Genomic DNA, 21,754 nt, shown 5'->3' with positions numbered 1-21,754 from the left:
ATTATATTAAAAGGGATAAAATTAACCATACCAGGATTATTTGTATTTTTCTAGGGCTAAAAGAAAACTAAGCTTTTTCCCATTACTATTCTTGTAAGATGCATAGAAATCAAGACCAGCATTGTTATTAAATTCTTAGACTTGATACAAGAACTATGTTGATAGTAATTTTGATAACGCTTGATGCTTGCCCAGTGCAAATTTCTGCAAAACCAAGATCAGCATGCAACCAAAAGATCGAGATTTTTTGCCAAGAGAAGTTCATTTTAAAAACAGGACACCATTTATTGAAAAATGAATGTCATTCAAAGCTTTCCATTCACCCTGTTCAATGTACGATTGGACTTAAAATCACCTACCTGGAAGCGTATGTAAATGGCAGCATCAGCGTGCCACCACATGCAACTGCCAGAACAAAGGTCTACTAAAAATACTGGAAATGTTTTGAAAATTTATGCCAATTCTTGGAATTTCAGGCACTTAAATACGTTCAAAACCCTGATTAGATGAATGGAAATTTCATTCGGAAGGACTGAGCATTCAGATATGCAATGGCTACATTTTGTCGGGGATCTAGGCCAAATTGCTTTTGAAAATCTCAGTAGGGTGCTTATTTGCATTTTTGGCATCAGAATATTTTTGAAAATATGGTGGTAAGGCTGCCGTCCATCAAACACTTCAGCAGGTGCTGAGATTTTATGCAAGCTTGGCTGAGTTTCTGTATTCATATGCTTAAAATTTACCATGTGTCTATCTGCCTGGAGGATCAGAGACCACCTCTGCAGGTTTTAGTCCCTCAAGGTTATATATTTGAAAACTATGGTTTTGCCTAGTCTGCAAACAAACCATAAGCTGACACACTGCACCGTTTCCTCAACCTCTTCACTGAAACTTTAAAAGCAATCCATAAAAGTCAGATAATATTTAACAGAGGGGATTATGGAAAAGCCATTTCCAAATGAGAAAATTGCATTCATGTTTGTTATCTGCTGTCTCCCCTTCACATATATTATGACTACATATTTATTTTTCTAGTACTACCAGAGAGATTGCAGAAAGAAAGTCTTATTTTTTTTTTCCTCTATAAAGATTGTCAGCAGCATTATCTTAAAGGTGCTGGATGCCATATTTCTTATAGTATTACCAGCACAAATATATATGATGATAAGCCTCAAGGCATAGGACTCAAAGGATAAGTGTGTTTTCTGCAACTCTCCTCTAACCTACTTGCTTTTGCTGAGAAAACAGGACAATCTCTGTGCGTGTTCACGTGGGATAGAGAAGTTGCATTACGCCAGCCTCCTTGGCCGTTTGCAGAGAGTTGAGGAACAGTCCCAAGTGATTAATCAAGCGATGGCTGAGCTAGCAACCGTTCCCTACCTGCAGGACATCAGTCAGCAGGATGCCAAACTGGTAAGTATTTATTTCTAATACTTGTTTCGGCCTTTAGAGGCAGGGAGCCAGGGAGGGAAGGGCTGGGGCAGAGCACTGTGCTGCAATTTGCTCTGGAAGTCATTTTTTGAATGTGCGGACCTGAAGTAGTTTTAAAATCTGACTGCAGTGCCTTGTCAGAGGAGGAGCTAATCACCTGCAAGGATGACTTTTATAGAACCAGCATGACTCATCTGTAGGCATATTTTTAAAACCTCTTCTTTCCCCCCAAACCTCCCCAAATCAGTCTGGGAAAATGATTGCAATTATTCAGATCATGCTACTTTAAGATATCTAACATCAGAAGCCACCTGCAGCAAAACAGGCCAAATCTAGTTAAAGCTGAGGAGAGGGGGGAAAGGAGAGAAAAGATTTTCTTTCCTGGCTCCATCTACAACTTGCTCCCTGTCTCTGAATAAACCTGCCTACCTGCTATGCTTTTGTTTTCCCTTTGTAAAATGAGGGCAGTGATGCTAGCAGGGCTGTTGCAAGACTAGAGTCATTAATAGCTTGACAGTATATCGATAACCTGCAATCAGAAAGCACCATGTGGTTATTCTCCCACGAGGCTGTCGGGTTTTCTGGTGGGGGAGGGAGGGAGCAAATTTTCAGCATTTCATTCTAGGAAAAAAAAAAAAAGTCCCTCCACAGTCCCTGCATTTAAATGCAGTCCAATTTTGATGATCCAACTTCGGTTCACTAAAAACTCTTGGTTTTCCCAAAGCCGGTCCCTTGACATTTGTTTGCAGTCCTGCAAAGCTCCTAAGCTCTGTAGAATTAAAGCTTCACAGCAGCTTGCTTTAGGGAAGACGAGCAGCGGCCTGCAACTGCAGGAGGTAGTTGCCAGACTTCGAAGCCTGGGCTCGAGATAAGGGGAAACGACATTGCAAAGAAACTGTGTTATTAAAAGACATTCCCCTTTTGATGCAAGTTTTCTAGTATTAAACTTCAGCAGGCCCACATTTCAGGGCTGACTAAAGGGTCTGAGTTATTGGTACATATTTCAGTGATAGGTTTTTCTCCAGGGTACAATATTTTCAGTACATCACACGTTAGGCACAGACTATTACACTGTTGCCTGTATCTTGTCATGTAGTAATCATAAGCCTGACCTCCCTGGAAAGCTTTTTGGGGAGGCTCTGGGCCACCCAAGACAAAGGTCTTCAGTCTCTTAGGGGCAGGACTGGGCAGAACGAGGGTCCGTGCTGGGAGATTTAAGTGACGGATTATAAATCTTTCAACGAAACACACAGGCTTTGTTTACTGAGCCCAAGGTAAAAATGTTTTTTGAAATAATAAAGGCAGCAAATTTCTAGCAGCTATCCTGTCCAGAGCATTAAAATGTATTAATTCAGCATTTATTTATTTTTCTTTGTCTTGTCATCCTGCTGTAAAATATATCTATAGTCTGTGTGTGCAAATGGAGGCTCAGATGCTTTGTAGCTAGAATATTTTAGTAAACTTCAGGCACCACAGTGTTAAGGCACAAGATTGCAAGCAAGAACTTGCAGAGTGGCTTCACCAGGGAGTGATTAATGGGCTTTACCTTTCCTGGTGGCATCAGCCCACATGGCACAGGCTCCTCTTATGCCAGTAGGGACCATTTCCCTACCACATCGCAACTGCATCAAGTGCAGAACATTGCTGCCCATCGTTGGGTCCGCGCATCCAAACCATCCAGGCAGCGAGCGAAAGCTCCTCATTTTCTCAGCCTACCTGTTCATCTTCCTCATTTCACTGGTATCCAGGCAGAATGAAACATTTGCAGGACTGGTCTGTACTGGTGTGATTCAGCAGCCCTCAATGGATGCTACAGAGGCAAACCCCGCCATGTCCGTGGGGTCAGAATCACAGCACCCATGCTGACTCCATGTGCTTCTCACTCTTCAGCAACATTCCTAAGAGATATCTAAATTTTTCCATGAATAAAACTAAACTGGCCAAATTCTAATCTCACTTGTGCTAATAAAAATTTAAAGTAATTCCTCTGAGGTCATTCTGACTTTACATTGGTAAAACTGAGATAAGACTTTATGACCAAGGAAAGCAGTTAAATTGTGTGAGTTAGAAAATGCTAAAGATGCCAAATGTTTATTATCACATACAGTATAAGTTGTATAATGTTTAAAACACACTGAATTTATAATAGTGCAATTTGCACTGATACAGCAAGGATCCCAAAAGCATTTCAATTATAAACTCTTCTGTGTAAATATCTTCCTGTAACTAAATAAATAGAGTCCTAATCTATGGCACAGAGAACCTCAACTGAGGCCTGTTTAGATCAGTATTTATTCACAGACCCTGGGAAAATAAAGATTTCAGTTAGCTTGAATAGTTGAATGTAAGTGGGGAAAAACACTGAAGAAAATCTTTCCAAGGCTTATGATTCTGGTGTCACCGTATTTGTACATCATAAATCAAGATGAAAGCTTGTTAAAAAAGCAGAAATCTATTTCAATTTAAAATCAAATGAGGACGAGATATTTTTAAAACTGCAGCATTTTTCCTTAGAGGGGATTTTCCAAAAAAGACCAGCTTTGGGAAAATTACTGTGGTTTGCCATCCGCCTGCTCTTGTAGCATGCACATTTTCTCTGCCAACAGAGCTGGTGAAAAACTTTGGGTGATAAAAATTAAAACCAGAGCACTCACTGGGCACTTTTCACTGGCATGTATCGATATCAGTAAAACTTTAATTGGAAAGGTTTCTTCTTTTAACTTCTTGCCCAAAGCAGTGAGGTCCCCAGCTTGGTTGGGCTGTTGGAGCGGCCCCTGGAGCGTGATGGACCGATGTCCTGTTCCCTGCCCCGGTGGGTGCTGTTCAACCAGGTCTTCAGAGAGAATCACTCCAAGAAAAGCAATGGAGAAATCCTCCCCTTCCCCTGACCGTTTCCTCTTCTGCCTGGTTTGACACAGGATCTGTGCTTTGCCCATTCTGCCCTTAATACCCTTAATCTCTGGGCTGTGTCTATTCTGGATTCATAGAAAGAGACTATCTGTCATAAAAGTACTGTGATGGAAAGTTTCTGACAGGTTCTTGACTCTTTTCGCCTTAAAGTCAGGGGTAGAAATTTGCAGGCTTATTTTTCATGAATACTGATACATGACTTAAAAAAAAAGGTTTCATCAAATATTTGGACCACTGCGATTCAACTTAATGGCTGCACAAGCACAGAGAAAGCAGGCTGGAACCAACCACAACAAATCTATTTAGAGATTCAAAAGAAGATTCCTGCATCCTTTATCCAGTGTTGGGACACAGACAAAGAATTTTAACTTCAAAAACCTGAATGTGAAGGTAAACTTGAGGAAACACAGCTCTGCTCCTCGAATCTCAAGGCAGCATTTTCATGGCTTGCGTAGATGAGCCTAAACACTGAGGTTTTAAGTTTCATCACCTTATGTACTCATATTAGACTGCTGCCCGCCTAGGTACAGAAAGAAGAGGCAAATTCTCTATGAATGCTTACCCTTATACTGTCCAATTACTTGTAATGAGTAGCAAATTGGGGAAGACACACCAAAAACTATTGTTTGGGTTCACTTTAACCAACTAAACATTTTGGAATAGACCTAATAGAGCACAGCAATATCACAGGTGGTAAATACAATTTTCTCCCAGTTTGTTCCTAAACACTGATCATGGAGGACACCCTGGCTCCGACCCTTGTCTCTCTGTTACTGAATTAAGAGCAACTGAAACATCTTCAAGTGTTTGGGAAGGGTGCAGGGTGAGGCAACGCAGGGACTAACCTGGAAGGGAACTGGAGTGAGGCAATACTACAACTAACCTGAATTTTAGCCTTCCCTCTAACATTAAGGACTGATTAGCAAGTCTTTTCCTACAGCTCTTTTTATAGCTTACACTAGAAATTGTCAGCCTTGGTTTTATGCTCTGTTGTGCTGAATGATGGGGAGAAGGGAGGGTTTGCCAAAGAAAAAGGATAGAAAAAGCAGGGAAAATGAGCTAGATACTTGCAGCTACAGTAAAAGCATCTCAGCTTTAGTGTTGTCCTCTTGTGAGGTTTTACATGCTGCTTTAAATTATGATACATTAGCCTTGGGAGAAAATACTAAAAAGTATTCATGTACAACACAGAGTATCCCAGACAGCTAAAGAATGAAAAATGGAGCCTTTATTCTTTACAACCCAAGTCTTTCTTTACTAAGTATAAACATTTACTGCATTAAAATGTATAGGCTTAAATACGAATTTTCCAGAGGATTTTTTCCCATTGTTAAGTATTTTATATCCACAATAATACAGTGTAATGGCTGAAGCAAAGATGAGGTGGCAGTGCTCATTGTGTGAAAGATGAGTAATAAAATCATCAGCGTACAAATGATTTTTTAATTAGGTTTTAATCTGTGTATTTAGAGAAGTTATTTCTGTGTGAATTCCACACTGATAATTTTTATCTTGGTGCCACAGCTGCAGTCGCTAATGGCAGATGCCATGGACACCCTTGAAGGAAGAAGAAGTGATAAAGGACGTGTGTGGAATAAAATTCAGAAGGTAAAAACCTGCAGCAAAGGGCAGGAAAGTGTATTGTTCCTTGGGGAGTAAATGTCCACCTGAGTCATATCTGTTCAAAAGGTAGAAAAGAAAGTAGGTGCCATGTGAAACCTGACTGCATGCCTTGAACTCTGTTAGTGCTCAGGCACTAACCACAAATACATATTTATTACTTGCTTTAGCCCCTATGGCTGATCTTTGTCCATGTTAATAGTCTCATGTGGTTATCTAATGCAAAAAAAAAAAACCAAACCCAAAAACCTGAATAGCTTATTTTTGGCTGATAATTATACTTCTTTTCCATCTTTGTCATATGGGGTACCGTGCTAATTAGGGGGGGGGGGGGGGTTGTTAGGGAATAAAATTCAGCCCAACAAATTAGGTGCCTTAGTGGAGCTCAAATGAGGCTTTGGTGATGTGAGAGGTAAAAGACATGTAAATGCCTTTCTGGAGTCTCTGCACAGCAACCGGTCAATTTAATTCTTAAAGGATTTGTGAAACATAGGGAGCCTTGTGTTGGTTCTCTGTACAGATGAATCTGACCCAACGTAATGAATAATAGGTCAGGCTGGGAGGTAATAGGAGCATCTTACATTTTTACAAAACCTTTCAAACCAGAGCAAAGCACAGCTCCGGGCATTCAACACCATTGACATTCAACCACTTCAGAGGAAAAGGATAGCAACACATCACCAGGAAGGGAAAAGGTTGCTAATCGTTCAAAGTATTGGCCTTACATCTTACGGCTCCGTCAGATCCCAGACGGACACATGCTCAGTCTGGGTTGTGGCTGCGGTGGGAGGTTGGAGAACAGAGGGTTTGAATTTCTGCACTGTCGGGACTCGCAATTGTCCCTCTTTGGATTTAGGGTTTACAGACAGATCTCAGGGAAGATACTGAAAACACAAACCCTGGCTGCACTGAGTCGGTGTAACCAGGATAAGCAAATAAGACAGAGATGTCTGAAACAAATCACAGGGTGGAGGGTCAAGGTATTTTCAGAGCCCATATTTCCAAGAGATTTGAATTAAAATTTCAGAAGGCATCTCCTCTGAGAGAAAGTCTGAGTAGGTGTATTACCTCTGTTAGCTGTCAGATCAGTGGCTCTTAATAAAACTTTCCGAGTACAGAATGTTTTCAGAAAGTAACCAAAACCTAAATGCCCAAAATTGTAGACAGACTGGGTTTCATCTCTCTCAAAAGCTCGTGAGGCAAAACAGAGGATAAATATTCATACCACTTTTACATTGTGCCAGGATAGTCTCTAAATCTCTCACACCTGCCTACAGATCATATGAGAATCTTTTGCAACACAAACGCTACGTGTGATACGAATTATATAATTTTATACAATTACATACATATTTCCTGCCATATATAATAAACATTGATAACTAGATGAATGCAAAAAGTCAATGATATATTTATAAATAACCTATTCCCTGTAGTTTTCCAGCACTTATCCTTCTCGTTTTCAGAAAATAGACTTAAATGTCGAAGACAGTTTTCCGAAGATTTTTCCAAAAGTCAGGATTTTAATCCACAGTTTGAATAGCCAGCCCAATTTTCACAACTCTGAACAACCGCAGTTCAGAGGCTGCTGAGAAAGGATGGTGGCTGAAAGTTAGACCAAGTTCACAGATATCTAAATATTTATTAAAGGCTCATTAAAAGTTTGTTGGTGGTACCAGAAAGATTCCCACATCTTTCAACAGACAGGCTAATATTTCATTGTAAATTCAGTAAAACAAAGTATTTTCTTTCGGTGTATTCATACGCGTGTATGTACATCCTTTATATTTCTCTGGATACTTTTACTTTCAATATAACCTTAACTGAGATCAAGCTAACATTTCAAAATGGACTGGTAGCTGATCTTATGCCACATGAATCTGTGCATAATTCAATATTTGGGAATAAAATTTGCTGAATCCATGAAATTCTGCTCTGCCATTTTTAAATTTGGTGCTTCAAAATTTGTTTGCATTCTGAACATAGTTTTCCATTTCATTTTTAACAACTCAGATAACTATTTGATTTGAGGCATCTTGTTCCAAGCAGAACTCACTGTTTGTTTCATAATACAAAAATATTTTTCTCTATCATATCAGAACAAAGAAATGAAAAGCATCATCAAATTTCTACTTTACTTTTTTTTCCAAAATTTAATTTCAGCATATTCAGCATGTTCTTAGGAAGAAAATCTCTTTAAATAGAGGAGACAGGAAAACACTGAGGGAGCTTGGGGGCTTTTTTGTTGGATTTTTTGTTGGTTTGTGGTTTGGGTTTTTTTAACATCAACCCTAATTAGCAAACTCTAACGCATAACTAAGAAGGAGGATTAAATCCAATGATTAAAAATTGATGTGGTCACCACATATCACTTGTGCTAGAACCATTTTGAAAAGTTCAGTATTTCTCAGTTCACTCATCACATGACACTGATTGTAGGAGCCCACAAAGAACCTTCACACAGATCTAGTTACAAGGTAGTTATTTGTATTTTTGCTATCGAATTAATTTACATATATTGGAAAGCAAAAAAGAACATAAAGGAGTTTATACAATCAGCTATAAACACAAAACTCTGGAAAGCTGACAGCTACACTACCACCAATGAAGTTTGGTTTTTGCAGTAGAAACAGCTGTTGCACCTAATGAAAGCACTCAAAACTTTTCTCTAATGCAGCAGAATTATAGCAGTGCCTATTTTCCAAATGGCTAAAGGGTCTGTCAGAATTGCCACTACAAACCACTGTTTTCAGAGTTTTATATTCCAGAATCAGCCATAAAAAATTCATTCAGGCTGAAATGCGACATAGAAGGGCACAAAGCCTGACACCCAAGCACTTCTCCTTTTGTCACAGTGGAGGGCTTATCAAATTAGTTTGAAATTAATCTGGGCAATTTTGAATTTACAGGACTGACAAAGTAGTAATATATGTGTCGCTTCAAGTGTTTTGGGTGCTGCACTGCTCATCCAATTCACTGACAAATTTATGTTTTTAAGTGAACTAATTTATCAAATGGGCTAATTATTTTTGGAAGCTTTAAATACAAAGAAATGAACAATGACCTCGTAATTAGCTGGAGAAAAGAGAACATCACTGCACAGAAAATGCCTTTCTCAGTATTAGCAGGCTATGGACTCTGCAGCCACAAGGAGAACTGACCCAGGCGAGCCTGGATTACCTTGGGAGATTAAGAAACATGCTCCTACAGAGGCTTTACCCACGTACTAGATATCCCTGAAGAATGCCTCGGAGGCAGGAAAAATGGGCTGGGTCAGTCTCCCAAAATCCCTATTCTCCAGGATTTTACTGACATTTTCCTTGCAGTCCCCTGGATTAAGTGTGAGCTTTGTATTAGCAATTTGGGGAAACAGACACCTGGGTCTAAGACTTTTCAAGCAATTAATGGAGGGACTGAGTCCCAGTCTACTTCAGGAACATGGGCATTACTAAAAAAATGTTTACCGCCTTTCTTCTTTTTATAGTTGTCAGAAATTCCCAAATTGAACTTGCTGGTGGCCAGGCTGCTGGGCTTACAGAGGATTCAAGGCACCATACCAGAGCTTAGGAATTTTTTTTTTTAGTTACTGGCTCTGTCCAAATTGTGTTATAGGTTGAGTCGTGAAGGTACTTCAATATCACACCATCAGCATTTCATGAGAACAGACTTCTCTGAAGCCACCTTTATGAATGGGAAGCCCTCCTAAAGTAGTCAATAGGAAACACTATGGGAAAGAGCATCAAACCTCCTCTTTTAAAGAGGCTTAAGTCTTCACCAGCAAACAGACGTAGAAATGTATTTTTGCTTACTGGACTTTAAAGTGTAAATTCACTTCTTAATTCAAATTATTATTTTAACAAGACTAACTTAGCCCAGCAGTTTGAGCAATGACTTCTGATGCACAAGGCTCAGCAGCAATGAACAGGAAAATTCCAAGAGAGATTGAGGGCAACTAACCTCATAATTTGACTCAGTGCCACAAGACTCGGTCCAGCCACTGGGTCTTAAGCAAGTGGAGGCACCACCATAACAGCCAGGTCTGGCCATTATTGACTAGTTTCTTTGCCTGACAGAGTTACATATGATGTAAGTGAAATCTGCTGTGAACATGAATGCTGGGACTAGTGGTAAATCTTGGCCCTTAGTAACTCAAGGAACCAGGTCTCTGCATGGCCATTGCAGGACTTGATAGCAGCTACAGACAAGCAGAGGGGTTTAGAGTATCTCAGATACATAAAAGGGCAGGAAGGCTCCTCCTTTCCTCTACAGAGCCTTTGTTTCTCTGCGGTCTCATCAGAGAAAAAATAAAGAAATAAAAAGAGATTACTTTCCTATCTCATAAGAATAAATTCATTAATAAAGCCTCACAATATTGTTACAGTGAGAGGCATTTCATTAAATAAATAGATACTTTAGAGCCTATCAACCAGAAACTTTTGACATCCAAAGAGAGGAGAGCCAAATAAGTGCAAGTGCCAGTATGGCTCTGCTTCCCCTGTGAAGATAATAATGTAGTTCTACTTCTCCATTTAGCCCCTAGGCTTTCATAGCAGTTTCATAGGATCCTCTTACCATCATTTGAACAGCCAAAGGATAGACAGGAGTTGGCAAATAAACACTTTCCTACACTTCCACATGTGAGACACTTCATAAAACCTTCACATCTCAGTTTACCTCAAGGGCATCACATACTTTGCAATTTAGATAAGTTATTACGCCCATCATTTGCTGAGCTCAGTGGAATGCCTGTTTCATAAATCTGAAAGCAGAGCAAACATGGATGAGTGAATAAAAGAACAGATGTAACTTACATAAGGATAAGTGTATAACAAAAGCTGCACTAATATATGTGAATATGAAATGAAGTAAAATTAGCCTAACATATTATATAATATCTTTTAGACAGGCACACAGATTTTTCGGTAGCTGACCTCTGCTTACTACATCTCTGCCTCCTGCAATAGCAGGGGAACACTCTCTGATGAACTGTGCTCTTCCACTGACATTATCTCTTAATTGAAAATCAAGCCATGGAAAAGGGCCATAGACTTGCTAGGCTTTCAGTCAGCCAGAGGAGCAAGGAGGGAGATTCATAGTATGTTGATGGAAAGTGGACGTGTTGCTGAATAGTATTATGCTGGCTACTACGACAGTTATTTGATGTATATGACTTTGTAACATCTTGTAAAGTCATCCAAGCCCATGCCACAGCCACCGGGAACTGCGCTTGTTCTCAGAGCACGCAGGCTTCAAAAGTTGTTGCATTTTGGTGCACTCTCGTGAGTCAATTTGGCTGTTCCTGAAATAATAGAGAGAAAGTGGTTCCTGGTTTGTTCTCATCTCAGGGCCGCGATGCAGCCACGTGTTTCATGAACGCATGGACTCATTGTGTAAAGGGAGTGAAAGCAAAGGGTGGGAAAGGATAGGAAAAGCACATTTTCTGGAACAAGATTAGAAGTCTAATGTGTAATATCTAATGTGTAATGAAGTCAGAAAAGTGCAAATGCAAAAGGAAAATAATGTTAGTGGCACTGATTCAGGTAGAATGAGAGTGAAGGAAATTAAGAGCAGAGCAACCAAGTAGAAATGCAAAAAATTTTGTAGAGTAGACCAAAGACTGACTTCATGCTAAGATTAGAGAAAATATATTAAGACATTCTGGAAATGATTAACTCAGAATCAGCAACAGCCTTGAGAGGGACAAGAAGAAACTATGGCAGAGGTTTCTAACCTGGCACTGAGTGAACTTTTCAGAACAGGCAGAGGAAGTTAGGAGAGTGTGTGAGCAGAAAATGAGATCTGCCCCACTGAATCCGAGGTGATACAAAAGAAATGTAGGCAACCGAAGAGTCCCATTAATAAATTCAGCCCCACTATAGGCACAGTAAAAGCGTGACAGCATTCACAGAGCTCGTGTGAGAGAGAGGTAACAATGGGATTTCAGGAGTTATCAATACTCCTTGTCCCTAAAATCAGTTCCTGCCCTTGTGAGTCTCTGGTTCTTTGCGTCTCACACACAAGAGAAGACAAGATGCCCCAGCAAGATGCCTACATGGCCCTCAGCTATGCTGGAAGAAGCAATTGCATCCTGCCCATTTCCCACCCTCCAGACATCAGAATCTAATATAAAGCTGAGCTATTTAGTGACCACATGCTAAGCAGCTATACCTCCTGATCACAGCCAGACCAGCATTGCAATATAAAAACCAGAGCCTGTAACTCTAAGAAACGGTGAGCTTTCAGGCATACAAGGTTTTATTCAAGTCTGAAGCAGATGCGGGAAGTTTCAAGTTTGCTGTTCCACACCAGAAGGAAAGATTCTGTACAGAAAAGCATGGTTTTCTCCAGCTAAATCAGCTGGTCTAGTAACAAGTATCATCTATATTAATTGGTTTAGTGGTGGACTTGGTAAAGTTAGGTTAATGGTTGGACTGGATGATCTTAAAGGTCTTTTCCAACCTAAACGATTCTATGATTCTATACCCATCACTCTTAGGCCACTGCAGCCACAACAAAACACTGCTAATGCTATTGGGAGTGTTTTGTTATGAGAAAGGCTTTGGTCTATTCCACCAAGCTATAAGGTGCTGTAAGTCACTGGAATAATTTTAAATAGCAGCAAATCTAGCTACTGAGCAGTAAATGTCTTAAACATTGGAATAATGTAGCTGGTTGTAGCTGCCTGGCAGTTAAATCACAGGCAATTCTGGGCATTAACAATCCCCACATAAGGATTTAGATAAACATTTCCCCAGCCCTTGCTAATCATGCTGTCAGTTATAAATGAGCAGCCTGTTTACCTGCTGCCCTCTACCAGAGAAGGTCTCCAGCCCTATAAACACTTGCTACCAGGTATTGCTACCGCTGTGAAAAACAGCATGAGTCAACAAGACTGCTCATAGTAAACACTGCGCTGGACAGAGATTTCAGGAGAGCTTATGAAGTACAAAAGGACCATCTGAGTTGTGAGGTAGTTAATAAATGTAATTCATTACCAGCATCAATATTATTTTTATTCAGTTCCTTATCAGCAAACACTCTTTCCTCCATCTGCTTGTAGCACTGGAGCTTTGCTAGCGTGCTAAGAACCTACTGGCAAACACTGGTTTTCAGTGTTTCACTGAACTCATTCCTTTACAACGGAAATGCACAACGGAGCTGTCTGTCAGACTCCTTGCTTTAAAGAAAGGCAGCGCATACAAATGAGGCATGTGAAAATATGGAAATGGAGAATGAGGGACAACATTTATCTTTGGCATCAGCATCTGAAGCTATGAACATTTCTAGAAGCAGGTCCGAGGCCGGAGTTGTGCAGTCAGTTGGGTTACATGGCCAAACAAATGTCGGGAAATGACTCTGGCCTGCCTGTGGCAGTTCAGATCACACGCTACTGTGTAAACCCACTCCCTTCCAAAAGCAGACATAGCAGCTCAAATGTGCTTTGCTTAGCGCACAAACAGTAAAATCATTATTTTTTTCAAGATACTGAGCAAACTTTATTCTAACTGACCATAATGGAAGGTACAGATTGGGGTTTCATTTTTATTAAAATATCAGTAGCTTTTCTCAAGCGTAAGCTCAGCCTTTTGTCCTAACTCTACACAGCCATCCCTATTTACTCGTAGGCCCTTCAAGTACTGTTCCTTTAGTTATATTGACCCCAAAGAGTGCTTTAGCAAGTAGCTCTGGGAGACAAAGGAAAATGTTGAGAGGTACTTCATGTTTAAAGGCAGCTCATTTGCCTTCTATTACTAAGAGCTCCCGAGTAATAAAAATAGATTCTGTATGCCAGAAGATCCTTTTTGCCATTGCATATTATTTATAGCTCCTGCATATGTTTTCAAAAGCACCTGTTTCTTATTTGAGAGTGACTCCCCTGATTTGCATTGGGATTTAGGAAGTTTGGATGTCTAGGCATTACAGAGAATGCATACACATGTATCCATGTGAGACATACTTTTATGATTTTACAGTTTACAGAGTCTGCTTGCTGCTTAGCCATCTACATTTTTTTCTAAACAAACTTATTTTCCTACAGGAGTTTGTCCTTGTGGGATCCTGGCTCTTTCTCATTTCATTCTAAACTCTTTAGCACGTCCTATAACTGATATTTTGTATTTGTATTCAAATTCATGCCGATCTTTTAAAAAAGACACGTGTGCTTTCAAGTTAGCTTGTGACTAGAATAGCTGCCCCATTTTTGGATAAGCCACGAAGCTTCCTTTGGACTGCCAGTAAGCCATCAAACACGGACATCTGTTCCTTGGAACATCACCCTTGCAGCAAAGGTTGACAAGTTTCATGACATCTGTGGCCCATCAGGACTTGGACAAAACCATGCTGAATGATGAATAGTATTGCAGCGTTCCCTCATCGTAGCTGGTACATATCACGTAATTAGGAACCATAGGTGGGATGTCTTATCCCAATGAGTGCATAGGAAGGGCAAAGAATATATTTGCAATGTGATATTTCAGGGCAAAACCAGATGCATCCAGGCAAGTTCAGAAGTGACTGATAGGGCATTACCAGAAATGCAGTAAGTTTTTCACAAAAGGAGATGTGAACTTCCCAAAAAGCCCTGCTTGGAGGAGGAGGTTGGTCTAGATGACCTCCAGAGGTCCCTTACACTGAAATCTTTCAATGATTGCAATTCAGCTGCAGCCAGCAAGTGCTGCTTACATATCCCTCCACGCCACGAGCGAATCAATCAGGATGGCATCCAGAGAGCAGGGCTGAACGCTCACAGCGGCGAGTCTCTCCCCTTTACCCATCACTAGACAACATGTACAAAAGGGCAGGATTAGAAATATTTTTATATGCTCCAAACAAGGTCTGTGTTGCTCCTTATCTTCGTGTGGATCTATATAATGTCATTTTCAAACACTCCTGTAGGTCTGAATCGTATCCTAAACCAAAGGGAAACCATATATTGCCTCACCTGATTAGACCCTCCGCAGTTCATCCCTCCAGCTGATCCTGTTGCATTGCCCGTTACCCAAAGAGCTCTGTGTTGTCATTGCATAAACTGCATTAGATAAGCATACTAAACCATAAGTATTTACAGATTCTGCCCAACCTTAGAGATCAATGTAAAACCATTTCAGTTAAGAATGAGCTGATTGGACCACAGATCATTTTCTTCTCCCAGCAAACTCAGAGCTGGAATTCGGAGCAGACTGACTGACTTACAGTCCATCCAGGTGCTTCTGGTGCACTAATTATGCTTTTCACCTACTCACTCTGTGTCAGAATAAAAATGCCTTGATGTGTGGCACTGAGGAAAGGCAGACACAACCTCACCCGTTCACCTGATTTTCCCCGAGAATAAAAGAACAGAAATACTTTTGAGATATGGCCTGTCAGTGCTGCAGCTCTGTGCTGGTGTCTCAGCAACACAGCAAAGGCCGTGCCATCAAGGCTGGCAGCTTTTTGGTCTGAGGGCACACGCAGAGGTTTTGTCCTCCCCATTCATTCCTCTGGCTTAAAAAATAGTCTCATTTCCTTCTGGTGGGCCAAACAAGTTTGCTTTTCTTGTCCTGTTTCTCGTTTTCATCCAGCCACCAGCCTAGAGATCTCTTTATCCCACCTTAATTCCCCTAAGTGTTAGGCGTGCAGACCCAGCGTTGCTTTGACTCCTCAGGTACCTTTGTGGACTCATGGGCAGAAGGTGGACAGTCCAACACTGTATATCTGTACTCTTGCAGAACCCCAGGTGTCTTCTTGGTGTTAACTCCCATGCTTTTTGTTCTGCCCTGCCCCAAATCAACGATTTCCACCATTGATATCTTCCACAAGGTATTATCAATGCAAGAATTTGAAGCACAAAGAATTTCAGGGTGATGTAAAATAAATGCAATATTAACTTAAAGAGCACAAAATAAACGCTACTGGGTACCTGGTTCATTTTCAAATTTCTGTCCCCAGACCCTTACACTTCTCTGCTTAGCTTGATCCCAAAACACTGTTTTAGAGTGGTTTTGAGGATTCCCAGGGAAAGAATGGCACGCACACACAGGCTATCTAGCAGCACAAAAGGCTTTATTAACTACACTACAAGCATTCAGCAAAGCAATAGTCTTACCGACCCGAGGAGCATGAGGAAGATGGTCCATCCATACAATCTTGTGCCGTCTTGCACTGCGAGCTCAGCCCAGCGGCCGGTAGGTGCCAGCTTTACGTGGGCGTCCCCACGGAGGCAACGGTGACCTCGCCGTACACCTGCCCACCCCTCTTCAGGAAATCCCGGTATTTATATGGCAGAGGAAATGGGTTTCGACACACATGGCCAGTGAGTGCCAAAACACGCCTTGGTTGCAGCAAAGGGAGCCTATGGTGGGTGCACCCGCTGGCCAGGCGTGCGGCACGCCATAGTCATCCTGTCTATTGGTTCATGGGCTTTGTTCACATGGCATGTTACCATAATCCAGCAGTCACGTATCGGCTATGCTCAAGCCAATAACAGGATGCTTGCAAAGCAAGCAAAATCCTGAGCTGTACCTTGTATCTTCACAGCTGCACATCCTCCCTAACATTTCTTAGCTTTTTATCTCTATGGTCAGCATTTCAAACAATAAATTATCTGTCTCTTGTGCTAACTGCATTCCTCGGCTATCTACTTCTCACCCAGTGTCCATCCACGGACCAAAATTCCGTCTTTTAACCCTTCCGTAGACAAGCACCTATAGGTACAATACGGATGTGCTGTGGACTAGATATGTAATTTGCTTTAAAGGCATCTTTTGTTTCTGTTTCTTCCCTCTTTCCATTTGATCTTCATTCTGTCCGTTCTCTTTTTTTCCTGCTGCTCCCTCCAGTTGATCACAGGGGCCAGACTAAAGACAGAGAGAAAAAAACCCAGTGAAAGAAATAGGGTCAGGAGTAGCCTGAAATCAGGAGCTAGTGAGGAAGAAACAGGAGGAATTTGAATGGAGGGGCAGTCGTGCACCAAGTTGCCTCTAGCTGGGCCAGGGCTGTAGACATTGATTCAAAGTAGAAATGCTGCCACTGCACTGCTGGGAGTAACTGGGGAGGCAAATACTCAGGATGTCTTGAAAGTAAGATGTCACAGCAGCAGAAGATTAAAAATAGGTTGAAGGCCAGTTTGTCTTTATAAGTTCTCAGGTCACCAGGGACTTGAGAAAAAGACCGTAAAGACACTGTATAGCTGGGTAGAAGGGAGAAGCATGGTTTCATATGTTCAGGAGAGCATTTAAGGGACTTCACTCCAAGGATATCAAGCAGCAAGTTCAGCCACCGAGAGCTGAGCGCAGCCCCTGCGGATGGGATGTGATGCTGCTGACCAGCTCCCAAGCACAGACTGTGGCACACGTGGACACTATGTGGATCAGGGGATTAGAGGTGGGGAAACATAATGCAAGTACAAACAGTGCAAAGGGTTGACCCGATGTTAATCGCTGTGCGGATTGGGACCAGACCCAAAATGAGCCTCATGCGAATCACTGGCAACACCAGCAGTGAACGCTCCACTGTGAACCGAGTCCTGCAGAGCTCTTCACGTGGGCTTCAGAGCTGCTTCAGCCTCTGTAGTGGCTGCAGGGTTGGGCTGTATAACCCTGGGATTCGGTATCAATATCAGTCCGTGGCCAGTTACTGCTCTGCTTGGGAATAAGTCACAAGTCTTTTCCAAAACCCGCATTCCTACAACAGCTGTGGCTCTAACACTGATCACATTTGGGCTGGTTACAAACTATGGCCTTCTGCCTACTCCCATCTACATGGATTCCTATTTAAACAGTTACTGGGAGAGAAAGAAAAAGGGGAAAAAAAAAAAAGAAAGTGAAGCTATTGATTTAAAAAAATTTGCATTTCCCAGTGAGAGCCCCGAAGGTGGCTCACCGCAGTCAGACAGCCAAAGAGTGGGCACAGAGAGGTTTTAAATCAAGGCAAAAAGGCAGAACATAATGCTTCCAATTTACTTTCTTAAAATGAAATGTGCAAGCTAAAAAGCCATGAATAAGCACTACTGAACACTGCAGCCACCGAAAAGAGATTTTTAAGCTATTGCACCCCCCCCTTTATCTTGTCAGGAGACTGTATTTTCATTGTGTTCGTATGGTAATTTAAATCATGCTAGGGCTCAGAGCATACGGTGTAACTGTAAGTCGGCGAGGGTTTGAATGCCATCACTGCTGTGCAAATAACATCATCAGCTCATCAGCTGTGTCAGTAACATTGCAATTATGTAAGCAACTATTATTTCCACCCCTGATATACTGTATTAGAACTTATTTTGGGGGCTGGAGCTGGCAGGTATTCTATAAATATGAAAAGCACGCAACAGCAGCCAAGCAGTGGTTCAAGGTAGGAACATCATTTCACCAGGGCTTGCTGGTGGCATCACCAGTGGTGCAGGCACCGCTGGATGGTCCCTAAAGGAGCTGCTCTAAAAATTGTTGCTTTTCTGGTGCTCTCTTTGCCCTCACCCCACACTCTACCAATCACCCGGGACCTGTTTCCCTTCCTCTTACCACTCTTTGTGCTCACCCAAACACAAGCACTACCCCCAAAATAGAAAAGATTACTTTTAACAGCAGAAGAAAGTTATGTAGACATTTTAATTTGGTCTGTTACAGAAGAGTCTTGCAGGTTTTTGTTGTTGTTTTTAATATGGCTAAGCCCCTGGACTGGAGCTTGGCACTAAGTGATTAGTCTTTCTGAGACTTCCCGTGTGCTTTTGGCCAGATCAATGATTTCCTAAGCTTTTATTTCAGCTTCTTGAAAATGAGGCTAGCATAATGATCCCTTTCTCTAATCCTCCACGTGTTTATACGGTGAGCACATCACAGCAGAGCCAGCCCGCAAGGCTGTCTTCAGGGAGCCCCAACCTGCCCGTGCTCCTGTTGCGACAGATCTCTTGGCAACAGAGGAGCAAAAGCCCACGAGCAAGTGCCCATCAAAGCTCACCAGCGCAGCAGAAAACTCTTTCCCATGGCATCATGCACGGTGCTGCGCAAAGCCCATCAGCTGAAAATGTCACCCCTGCAAGCTTCGTGGGGAGGAGGCGGCAGAGCTCCTCTCCCAAATGCGTTCCTTGTGCCCTCAGCACCCCAGGGAGGCAGTAGTAATGGTCCATAAACTTTTCTGCTTGCCTCATTTTTTCTCTATCATGCATGCACACCCCTCACCAATGCAAACCATGGCCAGAGCGCACAGCACGGCTTCAAGTTCAGGGCTGAGGAGCACTTTAGTAACAGCTCAATATATGAATAAATACAATAGGAAGCCACGCTCAGATTAATTCACAGTCAGCTGTTCCGTGTTGTGCCTAAAGAAGCAATGCTCCACTGAATGCGTGTCAGGATGATAGATCAGGACTTTTTTTTTTTCTTTTTTTAAATATTTCAGCTTAAAATGCAATTGGAAGATTGATTCTTTAGATCCTCACATTATATAAGGTCTAGGTCTTGAGTATAACTCAGCGTGAAGGGAGATGATCCTCATCTTCACCTTACAGAAATGCTGCATATCGCAAAAGCTGACAAAGGGTATGAATAAAGGTAAGGTATGGGGAGAGATAGCCATAAAATTATGAATGCCTGGTATTTACAGAATACCTGTACACAGTACTGTTAATCTATATTTTTGGTTGTTTTGAAATCACCTCTGCAAGGAAGATGTGTCTATCTGAATGTACTTTTTATTAGAATAATTACGTTTTTATTTTGGGGGGACACTGAGGTCATCTATTATTTTACTGTATTTGCCAGTGTATTATATTCATGGGAAAACATATTTATTCACAACTTCATTTTGATTTAATAGAAAAATGGTTCTTGCCACAGCAATGTGGAATACTCATTTTTCTCCATGTGTTGATTTTTGGCATATAAATGCCAGAAGCCTCTGTTCTCTTTGCTTATCAAGAAAAACTTGCCTGAGATTAATTTCCTCATCATCCCTTCCTTTTAAAGTGGTTGGTTTTCAATGCCATTTAAAGACAGAGTTGTGATAAATTCCTGTTTTCAATGTACAGATTTCAATGAAAGAGTCTATTCCACAGCAGTAAAGTAATTGAATCCAAATGGAAAGGGACAAAAAAAAAATAAATTATGAAATCGGGTGCTGCTACCCCAGCCAATTGTGTGAGAGGTGCCTTCATGTATTTTTCTTTCTAATGACAATTAGTTTTGAAATAAACTAATTGCAAAAGTTTTTATAGAGGGGAAGGGACATGCTTCTGACACCACTTTTTTATAATTGCAGATTGGACTAATTGAAGACTACCTATACCAAGTAGAAGACAATTACTTAAAGAACAAAAGGCTGAGAACAGCTAGGACAGAAAGAATGAAAATGAAGAGGACTCAAAGTACACAGCAACATTAGAGCCTAGGAAACACAAAACTGTCCCTTACCAGCCCTAAAGACACGGCCACACAGGGAACAGAAAAATTAACACTGTAGATATTTGATAGATTGGTCAAAAAAGCCACCCTTCCATTTAATGAGCCTTCCCCTCACTATGGGGCATCTTTAGCAAGACACTCCTGCACTTTATTATTCTTAACTGGCTGGAATAAATGTCCATGAAAAGCTTATTTTAAATTGTCTTGTTTATTTAAATAGTAACACCCAGCCAAAAAGGGACCTGTATTTTCTGCTCTGAGAATATTCTTCATCCAAACTCTATAAAATCTTCCTGGCTTGATTATTGCCCAAGAAGCACTGAAAACAGGGATCCCTCCATCCTCAGCTAAGAGGAATTTGGCTTCACGTTGCCTTCTTTCCAGGTTAATGCCTTACACTGCAGATATTGGAACGCTGTGTAGGTAAGAAGTGGCATCCTGCACCTTAGGGCTGCAGCAACTACAAGTGCAAGAAACACGACGCTACGAGAAGAGAAAGGAAAAAGAGGAGCCCAGCTGTTGCCCCGTGGTTAAGAATGTGAAGTCCTTCACTCTCGTCTGTGCCCTAAGGATGATTTTTTCCCCCATTAGATGGTAATTGTTTTTTTAAAAAAATGCACAAACACTCCAGGGAAGAGAATAACTGCACCTGCCTTCTCCAGCACAAATCTCTTGGTTAAGGATCAGCGACACATCCTGCACTCCCACGGCAGCCGTCTGTCGTGTAGGCACATGTTACATCGCTTTGGTCTTCAAGGGAGCACAGGTTCCCAAATCCTCTGAGACCTGTCATCGGTGAGCAAAGCAACGCACCTACTTTTCAATAGAGATCACCTTATCAGATGATGTTTGACAGGCATCCCCAGCTGCTGTGCGCAGTCTCTTTTAAGGCTGGCATTTCCTTTTTGTTCACTGTGTTTACTTTGTAACCTCACCCTATAAAAACAGCATTCGGTTCATTACATTTTCTCATTAAAGTCTGACTTTAAAACAAAAAGATAGAAAGAAAGGAAAAATCCACCTCCCAGCCCTATGATTTAATTAAAAATCCAGGACCTCAAAGGCATTTAGCCACTTAATTCCCATTATCTATTTATCACAGATAGGAGTCTAAATCCTACAGATTTTTAGCTGCTATAGACCATCCTCCTAGGCTCTCATAAAAGATTTTTGAAAACTAAGAAAGAACTGACAAAAGCTTTGATGGTCCTTTGTTCATTGTTAACAGAGTAAGTATAAAGAAATCCTTTTTAGAAAATCTGAGCTAGTCTGAGCTCCTTAAACATGTGGGACAGCGAAACGAAGAATTATTGCCCTTTGGAGATGGCATTATTTTGCTATGGAGTTGGTTTTGTCAGATGAAGTTTTATGACACATAGTGGCAATCATCCATCTTTGATGAGGAGGCACACACTAAATCAGAA

The 21,754-nt window shown here is 41.3% G+C and overlaps 1 protein-coding gene across 1 annotated transcript in view; it reads left to right on the top strand.

Annotated features, from left to right (window-relative positions):
* Positions 1–20,310, top strand: part of SPATA16 (spermatogenesis associated 16) — an 80,679-nt gene extending 60,369 nt beyond the window's left edge. The window contains exons 8-10 of the mRNA XM_075716968.1: positions 1,249–1,413; positions 5,866–5,949; positions 20,188–20,310. Coding sequence (XP_075573083.1) covers positions 1,249–1,413; positions 5,866–5,949; positions 20,188–20,310 — 372 coding nt within the window. The remainder of the gene's footprint in view (positions 1–1,248; positions 1,414–5,865; positions 5,950–20,187) is intronic.
* Positions 20,311–21,754: the final 1,444 nt, after the last annotated feature.

Source organism: Pelecanus crispus, chromosome 9, assembly GCF_030463565.1.
Source record: "Pelecanus crispus isolate bPelCri1 chromosome 9, bPelCri1.pri, whole genome shotgun sequence".
NCBI lineage: Eukaryota > Metazoa > Chordata > Aves > Pelecaniformes > Pelecanidae > Pelecanus > Pelecanus crispus.
Note: the sequence above shows the minus strand (reverse complement) of the source record. Positions and strands in the feature narration are given on the sequence as shown.